At 37.1% G+C, this 12,315-nt stretch overlaps 1 protein-coding gene across 16 annotated transcripts in view; it reads left to right on the top strand.

Moving 5' to 3' along the window:
• Window positions 1–12,315, top strand: part of LEKR1 (leucine, glutamate and lysine rich 1) — a 219,674-nt gene that overhangs the window by 91,841 nt on the left and 115,518 nt on the right. For 7 of the 16 annotated variants that reach the window (XM_070072606.2, XM_008266381.5, XM_089331038.1 and 4 more), the window contains one exon: window positions 1,277–1,462. The exons of the other annotated variants lie outside the window; for them this stretch is intronic. In XM_070072606.2, coding sequence (XP_069928707.2) covers window positions 1,277–1,462 — 186 coding nt within the window. The remainder of the gene's footprint in view (window positions 1–1,276; window positions 1,463–12,315) is intronic. 16 annotated transcript variants of the gene reach the window in all.

The raw sequence follows: 12,315 nt of genomic DNA, 5'->3' as shown, positions 1-12,315 counted from the left end.
ACAGCCCAATATTGAGTTCCATGCTGAACCTATCACACAGCCCAACATGGGCTGACCAAAGAATTAGCCAGATATTCATGTAGATCACATCCTCATCAATTCAATTAAGTGTGGTTGTACAAATTTTGTAGTATTTTATCATTATTATTTGTGTGTGTTCATATGTTTTAACGGTAGTTTATGGCAGCAGTGAAGGGGGAACTTGATACTTATTATTCTTAGGGATAATACTCTCTTCTCATGAAATTATATAAAATTAGCACATTTAAATCCACTTAGAACTGTGAAGACATATTTCTATTAATTTTATTCTAAGTAGATAGAATAAAGACAAATAATTGCAAAGATGAATTCTGGTCTTGTTTTGGGCAGAAGAATATTAGAATTATCAAAATATAATTATTAAATAATACTTTCTGCCCATCAGTTTATTATTTTAAGGGACTACCTCTTTTCAAGTCCTTTATATACCTACTGCCTTTTTTCGTAATTTGTATGGAATGTGTCCTAGTTACTCTCTTAGAAATGCTACCCAGGCAGCTCATGCTAGCACAATTAAATTTTCCTCTTTGAATCTTCTTGCCAGGAAAACACTGTAATTTCACTAAAACCCATAGCATTACATAGATATTATGTTATTCACTTATCTGTGCACTTGTATTTAGAAAGCAGAACATATTATCTTTCCTTTTTTTAAGATTTATTTATTTTATTTGTAAGTCAGAAAATACACAGAGAGAGGAAAGGCAGAGAAGTCTTCCATCTGATGGTTCACTCCCCAGTTGACTGCAACAGCCAGAGCTGTGCCGATCTGAAGCCAGGAGCCAGAAGCTTCTTCTGGGTCTCCCACGTGGGTGCAGGGGCCCAAGGACTTGGGCTATCTTCCACTGTGTTCCAGGCCATAGCAGAGAGCTGGATTGAAAGTGGAGCAGCCGAGACTCGAACCACTGCCCATATGGGATGCCGGCACTTCAGGCCAGGGCGTTAACCTGCTGTGCCACAGCGCCTGCCCCCATATTATCATTCAAATACAAATTACTGGCTAATAAAAAACTAGTGCAAGATTTCATGCATCATTTAGTAATACAACAATTTTTCTTCTTTTTCAGAAGCACTACTGAATTTAAATTTAATCTTTTGGTTTGGTGTCATTATAATCTTAGAAACCTCATCTTGGTTTTCAGTTGTTCTTTTGCTAGAAGAAACTAACCAATTTTTGGTGAAATGTTTTATGATTCAATATTGCCTATTTATAAACTTTGAATTTTCTTTACAGAAATAGACAGATTAAATAAAAGTTTGACAGTGTCCCAGAGAAGTAAGTTATGCCTTGAAGAGGAAATGAAAAATCTGAAATTGTTGTCAGATGCAGCCATATTGAGGTCTCAGCAGATTGAGACATCTAAACAGCAGGAAGTAAGCTTGCAAGCCAGATGCCATGAATTTCAAAAAGAAGTACTAGGTAAAGAGAATTTTTTATTGTTATTAGCAACTAGATACAGTAAGGAAATGCCTGAACTATTTTCTTAGAATCACAACCAAATCTTGTTTTAATTGTTTTGTGTTGCAGATATGCCTAGTCATTAGTAACTGATGATAACTGTGTCTGTGATTAATGTTTGCTGTCAGCCCTTCCGTTTTGCCATTTAAAGTGCTAAGACTTAAGTGGATGTATTAAAGACATTTCAAGTACATAGTAAGATTTCAGAAAAAACAAAGTGGAAGTTACTTGGGTATATCCTTATCCCCAGTGGGTTAATGGTTTAGGGTAGTGAAGGAAGATACAGTGTATATAAGGAATCAAAATTTTTTGTTTTTATTTTAATACTTTCTAAAAGTGTTTTAAAATTATGCAAAATGATAAATTTTAAGAACCTAGTGTTGCCGGCGCCGTGGCTCAATAGGCTAATCCTCCACCTTGCGGCGCCGGCACACCGGGTTCTAGTCCCGGTTGGGGCGCCGGATTCTGTCCCGGTTGCCCCTCTTCCAGGCCAGCTCTCTGCTATGGCCAGGGAGTGCAGTGGAGGATGGCCCAGGTGCTTGGGCCCTGCACCCCATGGGAGACCAGGAAAAGCACCTGGAGCCTGGCTCCTGCCATCGGATCAGCGCGGTGCGCCGGCTGCAGCGGCGGCCATTGGAGGGTGATCCAACGGCAAAGGAAGACCTTTCTCTCTCTGTCTCTCTCTCTCACTGTCCACTCTGCCTGTCAAAAAAAAAAAAAAAAAAAATCTTATAAAAAAAAAAAAAAAAAAAAGAACCTAGTGTTGAACATACAATGATTGATTCTGGTGCTCTCTATACTTCTTTTATTGTCAGAAAACACATGGCATTAAATTTACTATCTCAACCATTGTTTGTTTTCAAGATTTTTTTTTCTTTATTATAAAGGCAGAGTTACAGAGAGAGAGGAAGAGAGAGAGAGAGAGAGAGAGAGAGAGAGAGAGAGATTCCATAAGCTGGTTCACTCCCCACATGGCCGCAATGGCTGGGGCTGAGCCAGTCCAATGCCAGAAGCCAGGAACTTCGTTCAGGTCTCCCAAGTGAGGGCAGGATCCCAAGGACTTGGGCCATCTTCCACTGCTTTCACGGGAGCATTAGCAGCGAGCTGAATTGGAAGTAGAGAAGCGAGGACCCAAAGCAGCAACCACATCGGATGCTGGCATTGTTGTGACTCAACCCTCTGTGGCACAACACCAGCCTCAGTCTCAACTATTTTTAAGTGTACATTTCAATAACGTTACTATATATGCATTTTGTACAACAGATCTCTAGAAATTTTTCATCTTGCAAAACTGATTTCTTTCTACCCTCTCATTCTTGGCAGCTACATTTCTACTTCCTGTTTCTACATGTTTACCTTTTTTTAGATTCCACATATATGAGATCATATAGGATTTGTCTTTCTGTGTCTGAGGTATTTGACATAGCAAATGTCTTCGAGGTTCACCCATGTTATCACAAATAGAATTTCCTTCTTTTCAGTTACTTTCCACTTTCTGCCACTAATTTGTATTATGAATAATACTGTGATGAACAAGGGTATGCAAATACCTCTTGGAGACCCTGTTTTGAATTCTTTATGATATATACCCATAAGTAGGATTGCTGAACCATATGATAGTTCTGCTTTTAATATTGTGAGAAACCTTAGTATTTTCTATAGTGGCAGCACCATTTTATGTTCCCAACAGAAGTGTATAAGAGTTGCAGTTTGTCTAAGTCTTCTCCAACACTTATTAAAATAACTTCCTTTGATAATAGCTATCCTAATGGATATGAAATGATACATCACTATAATTTTTTTTATAATTCTATTTTTCCACAGATTTTCATTTTATCTTTTTTTTTCCAACTTTCATTTAATAAATATAAATTTCCAAAGTACAGCTTTTGGATTATAGCGGCTTTTCCTCCCATAACTTCTCTCCCACCCACAACCATCCCATCTCCCACTCCCTCTCCCATCCATTCTTCATCAAGATTCATTTTCAATTATCTTTATATACAGAAGATCAACTTAGTATATACTAAGTGAAGATTTCAACAGTTTGCACCCACACAGATACAAAAAGTATAAAGTACTATTTGAGTACTCGTTATACCGTTAATTCACGTAGTACAACACATTAAGGACAGAGATCCTACATGAGGAGTAGGTGCACAGTGACTCCCATTGTTGATTTAACAGTTGACACTTTTGTTTATGACGTCAGTAATCACCTGAGGCTCTTTTCATGAGCTGCCAAGGCTATGGAAGCCTCTTGAGTTCACAGACTCCAGTCTTACTTAGACAAAGCCATAGTCAAAGTGGAAGTTCTCTCCTCCCTTCAGAGAAAGGTACCTCTTCTTTGATGGCCCATTCTTTCCACTGGGATCTCACTCACAGAGATCTTTCATTTAGGTCATTTTTTTGGCCATAGTGTCTTGGCTTTCCATGCCTGAGAAACTCTCATGGACTTATAGCCAGATCCAAATGCTTTAAGGGCTGATTCTAAGGCCAGAGTGCTGTTTAGGACATCTGCCATTCCATGTCATTATAATTTTGATTTGTATTTCTCTTATGATTATTGGTGTTGAGCATCTTCTCATTTACTTGTTGGCTATTTATACATCTTCCTTAAAGAATTGTCATTCAAGTTCTTTGCCCATTTTAAAAAATGATAATTTGGGCCCTTTTGTTGTTGAGTTGTAGAAATTCTTCATAAATTCAGGATATTAGCACCATATTAGATATATAATTCTACTCCATAAATTGCTTTCTCACTCTTTTGGCTGTTTACTTAGATGTGTAGAGGTTTTAAGGTGTGTTTCCCATTGAGTGACATGTCTAAGAAACATTGCCAAGTTCAACGTCTTAAAGTTTTTTCCTGAGTCCTTCTAATGGTAAACACATTTTTAGAAAATCCTCCATTTTCCCAAATCAAAATAATAAAATTTGTGGTGGGGGATACCTAGGGCAAGGTTTTTAAATTTCTCAGTACCTCAAAAGGAATGAATGTCTTGCTAAAAAGTCTAGGGAGTTTCATTTTACCTGAAGGCTGTAAGGAATAATTGAAAATTGGTTTTCAGGAGAATAACATAATAAAAGCAGTGTTTTAGAAAAATGAGCTCTTAGCAGTGAATGGAGGAGTTTTGAACATCAAGAGATTGTAGCAAATATCTTTTGCAGTAACCAGTTCCCAAAACTAAACATAATAAACTGAAGTAGGGGAAAAAAGTAACATCTTTCAGGTCCTAAGTGTGCTGATCACCATTTTACCATTTTGTATAAAAAAACCTCTGTCTATTTTCACAATAAAATGCAGATATAACTATTACATCTTGCAGAGGAGAAAAACCAGGGCTCAGAAAGTATCATGGCTGATGCCACATAGCTGGTAAGTGTCAGGGAGTGGAAGAGAAAGCAAACCTAGTTGGGCTTCAAGGCTCATGTTTGTCTCACTGTGTGTACTTAGCCTTCTCCATGGCCACAAACAGAAGGCTAAGATAAAAATAGGTTTGAGAGTACTACTCAAGACCAGGGAAGTGATGAATATCTGAGTAGTCAAAGAAGAGAAGGAAATAGCAGATGGCTCTGACCCACTTGTTCTTGGGAGTCTTCAATGACGGGAGTATACTACAGACTAGGAAAATCTGGAGAGATGCCAATGGTAAGAGAAAATAATGAGTCATCGAATCAATTTGGTAGCAATGTGAAACCAGATAAAACTTTTAAAATCAAATTAAGATGAAATATAATCAGGTATTTTTATTTTCTGTGAATTACCTATTTATAGATTGTTACAGTTTTCTCTTATGTTATTGGAATTTTTGATAACCTAACAGGAATTTGTAGACTTTAATTGTCTTCTGTATAGTTGGAATTAGATTTTATGTTTGTATTTTGGTCACATTCTTTATTTTCCTTCATTTCCTACATTCTTAAATATTCAATTTTTTTCTAATGTCTTAATTTGTCTTTGGACTTTTTTATGTTAAATGTCATTATGTCATAAGTTTTCATTTGGTATGATCAAACGATCTGGTTAGTCTTGGTTACAGTCTCATACTGAAAGTCTCTTTAAGTCATTAGGTCATTTAAGAATTTATTTTTTATATGGTCCAAGATATATTATTATTTTTGAAAATGAATAGTCCATTGTATTATATAGTATGAGAATACTTCAAAAAATTCATGGGTAGATGAAATTAAAAGATACTTATTTTGGTGCAAAAATATTTGAAATCCATGCATAGTTTTTTCATAATACACATTTTCCATGAACTTTAATAAAACTTCTAATATGCATATATGTAACAATATTTTTGCATCAAAATTAACATACCTTTCAATTCCATTTTCCGTGTACAAAACATTTTTAAAAACATGTATACTTTTTTCATGTTACACATTTCTATGAACTTTTTGAATACCTCTCATAAGTAATCCGTCATTTTCCTACTATATAGAATAACCATCTATTAATCCATCTTTTTCTCACTATATAAAACTACCATCTATCAAATGATAAATTTATTCTGGTATCTATCGTTGTGTTCTTTCTTCTACTCTTCTAATCTGTTACATGTTCCTATAGTATATTGCATTGAATGGAGTCACTTAATAGCATGTTCTTACGGGTGCTGTCTTTTCTCTCTCCCCTGCTGTTAATTTTCAAAATACATACTTTCAAGCAGTCATTCTTCTATTTGAACTTTAAGATAATTTTATTATCTCTAACCCAAAGCTGCTGATAGGTTCCTAGTAAAGTTTTTCTCTCCCTAATCTTTAAACTTTCTACTTTTGTTACATACAATTATTCTTCCATATATACGTTGATAATTTTTATTTAATTCTAATGTCATCATGGATTCTTTTTGTTTGTTTGTTTGTTTGTTTGACAGGCAGAGTGGACAGTGAGAGAGAGAGACAGAGAGAAAGGTCTTCCTTTGCCGTTGGTTCACCCTCCAGTGGCCGCCACGGCCGGCGCGCTGCGGCCAGCGCACCACGCTGATCCGATGGCAGGAGCCAGGAGCCAGGTGCTTTTCCTGGTCTCCCATGGGGTGCAGGGCCCAAGGACTTGGGTCATCCTCCACTGCACTCCCTGGCCACAGCAGAGAGCTGGCCTGGAAGAGGGGCAACCAGAACAGAATCCGGCGCCCCAACCGGGACTAGAACCCGGTGTGCCGGCGCCGCAAGGCGGAGGATTAGCCTAGTGAGCCGCGGCGCCGGCCATCATGGATTCTAATTAGAATTGCATTCAATTTATATACTGATTTTCAGAAAATGATAATTTTAGTAATTTTAATTTTTAGTAGCATTAGTAATATTGTCTTTTTAATATTAAAAAAGTCTTCTCATTCAAGAATATGGTATGTGGTCCTATTTCTTTAAATATTGTTTTATGCTCCTTAATTAGATTTTATCATTTTCCTTAAATTTATTTTTTGCCATTCTTGTTAAATTTGTTATATTCTAGTAATTTTTCATTCATGACTCTTAGATTTTTCTATATCTAACTCCCAAAAAGTTCATCTATTCTTTTCCAGTGTTTATATCTGCTACTTTTCTTATCTTTTTATAGATTATTAAATTTATTTTAACCTCTGAGACTGTTTTAAATAATGTGATGGTGATGTTCTTTACTCATACCTAATTCCTGATTTTAATTGAAATTGGTATTTCACCAGTTGGAACTAGATTTATGTTTGTCTTTAGTCACATTATTTTCCTTTAATTCCTGTTTTACTTAGATGTTTTCCTAGAAATGCTTTTAAGTTTTTGTCAAATGCCTTTTCATCATCTACTGATATAACTCCATGTTTTTCTTCTTCAACCAACTTGTTTCCTGTTTTTTTTTTTGTTTTTTTTTTTGTTTTTTTTTTTTTTTTTTGACAGGCAGAGTGGACAGTGAGAGAGAGAGACAGAGAGAAAGGTCTTCCTTTTGCCGTTGGTTCACCCTCCAATGGCCGCCGCGGCTGGCGCGCTGCGGCCGGCGCACCGCGCTGATCCGATGGCAGGAGCCAGGAGCCAGGTGCTTTTCCTGGTCTCCCATGGGGTGCAGGGCCCAAGCACCTGGGCCATCCTCCACTGCACTCCCTGGCCACAGCAGAGGGCTGGCCTGGAAGAGGGGCAACCGGGACAGAATCCGGCGCCCCGACTGGGACTAGAACCCGGTGTGCCGGCGCCGCTAGGCGGAGGATTAGCCTAGTGAGCCGCGGCGCCGGCCTTCTTCAACCAACTTGTAAAATGGATTAATGTTGGTAAATTTCCCAATAATGAAGCACCTTTGCTTATGTGTAATAGACCCTACATTACTTTCCTTTTAATATATTGTTCTCCACAGGGTATATTTTATGTATAAGTTCCATATCGATATTCATAAGTGAAATTGGTCTATCAGATTTTATTTATTGAAGGGGCACTAATTTTACCAGGATTTTATTTTAAAATTAAGTGAATTTTATATAAAAGTAGGCTAAATAACATTGGATTATCTGTTCTTTAAAAGTTAGATAATATTCAGTGTGTTTAGGTAACCCAAAATGTTTAGGTGAAATTCAATTATGAAGTCATGTAATTCACCTTTCTCTCTCTCACTAGCAGTCTCCAAAATTTTCTGTGGTAATTTAACTATTTACTTTTCATGTCTCCTCAAATCAGTTTTAACTGTTTACATCTTGACAGGAATTCATCCTTTTTTTTTTTAATGTTACAATATAAACTTTGTAGCATAAGTAGCCTATAATATTCTTACCTTTAAAATTTGTCTTCTGTCTGTGATTATACCTGATTTCTGATTTTTAATCTTGTCTATTTTGTTTTATCTTTTATTATTGATCAGACTTATAAGGGCTTTATTGTATCTTGGCCTTTTCAGATACTTATTTTTGGTATCTTTAATGTTTTCTACAACTTTTATTTTCTGTATGAATTTGCACTTGTGTATTTATTAAATGCATCTTCTTGGTGTCTTTTTGTTCTTTTTTTAACTTTTTAAGTTTTTGAAGGTGAGTACTTATTTTTTGTATTTATCTCTCTTTTTATTTATTTAAATAATAAGGGCTCTTCAGGGTACAGATTTTCCTGAGTAAAACTTCCTATCTCATAGCTTTTAATATGAATCATTCTCCTTTTCAATATTTGACAAATAATCTATAATGTTTCATTTTTTTATTTGATGGCAGAATTATCTAGGAGTATATTTCTTTATTTCTAACTATTGTTTTGGGAAGATGTTTTTATTTATCTAACTTTAGGGTATTTTGATTAAAGAATGTGATTTATAAGAATTCTTTGAGTCTAAACTTTTCACTATGTTTAGTTACATAACTCTTATAAATATTCCTTCAAAATACAAAATGTACTATAATAATTCCCTACTTGATGGTTGTAACAGTATCTTAGATGTAGGATTCTAGCTTTCTACTCTATAAGTAAAATGTAAATGTCAGTGCCACCACTTCTAGCTTTCAGTGTTGCTTTTAACTTCCAGTCTACTGCAACTCTGGTTCTTTTTCCTTTAGAGTAATTCCTTCGTTTTCCTGGAAGCTTGCCAGGGTTTCTGTTTTCCTTTCCCCCGCCCTTCCTTCCCCTCCCCCTCCCCCTCCCCCTCTCACTCTGTCCCTTTCTGTTTCTCCTTGGGCCTCAGGTGCATGCAGTTGGATCATTCATAACCTTTGGTCTGTGATAGACTTAAGTACTGGCTAAGATTTTATAGACGATATTGAATAGAATGGTGATTGTAGGTATCTTTGTCTCATTTATAGTTACGCAAATATATGCTAAATGACTTTTAATCAGAAATTCTACTGAAGATGTAAAAGTTTCTAGAACTGAAACAATGTGTATCAAAATGTACAGAATATAGCCAAAGTAGTGCTTTTTGAGGAAGACATATAAACTTAAATACATAAAAAGAAAAGATTAAAACCAAAGAACATGGAAGGAAAAAATATAACAAATGCAAGAGCAGCAGTCAGTAAAATAGAAAACAGGGATACAATAAAGAAGATCAACAAAACAAAGCATTACTTTTTAAACCAGCAAATTACACAAGCCCTGGCAAGTTTGGTTATAAGAACATAGAAGGTACAAGTGAATGATATAAGGGAGGCGGTGACTAGCAAGAGTGGGGAAAAAAAAAAAAAAGATGTGCTCAAAAACGTTGTACCAGCCTCTTTTAAGTCTTGAATGAAATGGGCATATGATTAGAAAACATCTTACCAAGACTGACTAAAAAAATTAGAAATTCCTATAACTAGAGAATAAACTGAAACAATATCTTTCCATAAAGAAAAGGCCAAATGGTTTACAAGGAAATATACCAGATTTTCAAGGAAAAGAATCCTAATTAGATTATTTATTTATTTGAAAGTCAGAGTTACACACAGAGAGAAGGGAGGCAGAGAGAGAGAGAGAGAGAGAGAGAGATCTTTCATCCACTGGTTCACTCTCCAATTGGCTGCAACGGCCGGAGTTGTACCTATCTGAAGCCAGGATCCAGGAGCTTCTTCTGGGTCTCCCATGTGGGTGCTGGGGCCCAAGGACTTGGGCCATCTTCCACTGCTTTCCCAGGCCATAGCAGAGAGCTGGATCGGAAGTGGAGCAGCCAGGACTTGAACCGGCACCCATATGGGATGCCACTACTGGAGGCTGTGGCTTTACCCGCTATCCCACAAATTACCCTTAGGTAATTTTTTTTATTAAAGATTTATTTATTTATTTAAAAGTCAGAGTTACACAGATAGGAGAGGAGGGGGTGGGGGGGATCTTCCATCTGCTAGTTCACTCCCCAGTTGGCTGCAATGGCCAGAGCTGCGCTGATCTGAAGCCAGGAGCCAGGAGCTTCCTCCGGTCTCCCATGAGGGTGCAGGGGCCCAAGGACTTGGGCCATCTTCTGCCGCTTTCCCAGGCCATAGCAGGGAGCTGGATGGGAAGTGGATCAGCCAGGACTTGAACTGGCACCCATATGGGATGCCGGCACTTCAGGCCAGGGCGTTAACCCAGTGCGCCACATTACCAGCCCCAGGTAATATTTTTAAAGAACCAAAAAAGTAATCTACTTCTCAATTTATTATATAAGACCAGAGTAACCCTGTTACTAAAACCAAATATCTGAAAATAAAAGAATAAATATGTGTAGTTTTTTAAAAAGATTACTTTTTTTATTGAAAGACTTAGAATGAAAAACAGAGAGAGGAAGACAAACAGAGAGACAGAGAGAGAGAGAGATCTTCCATCTGCTGGTTCACTCTCCAAATGGCCACAATGGCCCGGGGTAGGCCAGGCCAAAGCCGGGAGCCGGGAGCCGGGAGCTGGGAGCTAGGAGCCAGGAGCTAGGAGCTAGGAGCTGCTTCTGGGTCTCCTGTATGGGTTCTGGGGCCATCCTCCACTGCTTTCCAAGGCACATTAACAGGGAGATAGATCAGAAGTATAGCAGCTGGCACTTGAATGGGCACCCATATGGGATGCTGGCACTGCAGATGGTGGCTTAACCCACTACGCCACACTGCTGGCCCCAAATAGGGCCTATTTATATTATGAATATTAATAAAACAAGTTTCAATAAAATGATAAATTGAAACCAGTAGCTTTCTTTATGATTATGTGATCAATTCTTATAAATATTCATCTGAAAATAAGTGTTATTGTCTAGTTGAAAATCCATACCAAAAAATCATTCTATATAAAAAAACTAAGTAAGCCCCAGAGAAGTTACATAACTTCTCCCAGGTAACACAGCTAGCAAATGTTGAAGCCAGGCTTTGAACCATGGTAGTCCAGTTCTGAAGTTCACTCTCTTTCCTACTATACTATAGCATAATAATTGCTTACAATTACTGAGCAGTAGCTACTTGCCAGACGTTGTGTTAAGAACTGACATACATTATCTCATTTAATTAACCAATAACCACAATGAAGTAAACACTGTTATTATTCTCTAACTAGAAGTAATGAAATCCAGCCCTAGTCAAGTTAGGTGACTTACTTTAGGTTATAAAATGTATAATCAACAAAAATAGGATATGTTTTAACCATGAAAAAGCCTAGATTAAAGAAATTAAATGTTTTATTCAGTCTATAACTGAAGCCTTGTGTGCAGTGTTGAAAGCTCTGTCTGATGGAAATCGGTGTCATAGAATCTGGAGATCATTTATTGAGGACTTTTTAGGACCTTGAAGTGTGTGAAGTTTATAAGGTGCCACTGCTTCTTAATGACTGCCATATAGACTAGGCAGAAAATAAGTCTCTTTCCAACCTGCCCAACCAAGACTAGGAGGTTAAAATTTTAGGAAAGCAGATTCTAGAAAATAACTTTGCCTTAATAGAGCTATTTAACAATATATGGCTGCCTTGTAAAGAAATGAGTTGAGTGTAGATGGACATCTTTCAGGTTTATTATAAAAAGATTTCCACATCTGGTGGAAATTCTAACCTTCTAACACTTCAAATACCTTTTTGCTAATAAATGCAATGTGAGGACTGAATAAATATTAAATGGTGAACATACAAAAGTTGTATTCAAATGAATTCTTTATACTTGTGATGTCGAATATGTCAACCTGATATATGGAATTTTGACTATGTAAATGAGAAAAAGCAAATAAGCACTACAAACTCTACGTAGAGACTCACTCTTAGGGCATTTGTCCTGGATGTTGGGATGTCTGCTTCCCGTATTGGAGTGTCTATGTATTACTAGCTTCCTGCTGATTTGCACCATGGGAGGCAGTGGTCATAGCTCAAGAAGTTGGGTCCCTGCCACCTATATAGAGACCTGGAGTTCTCAGCCCCTTGCCTTGGCCTTTGGTGCCCAGCTGTGGCTGCTGTGA

Source organism: Oryctolagus cuniculus, chromosome 4 (genome assembly GCF_051225735.1).
Source record: "Oryctolagus cuniculus isolate XC-2025 breed Fujian yellow rabbit chromosome 4, ASM5122573v1, whole genome shotgun sequence".
NCBI classification, from domain to species: domain Eukaryota; kingdom Metazoa; phylum Chordata; class Mammalia; order Lagomorpha; family Leporidae; genus Oryctolagus; species Oryctolagus cuniculus.
This window is presented reverse-complemented; position numbering and strand designations above follow the sequence as displayed.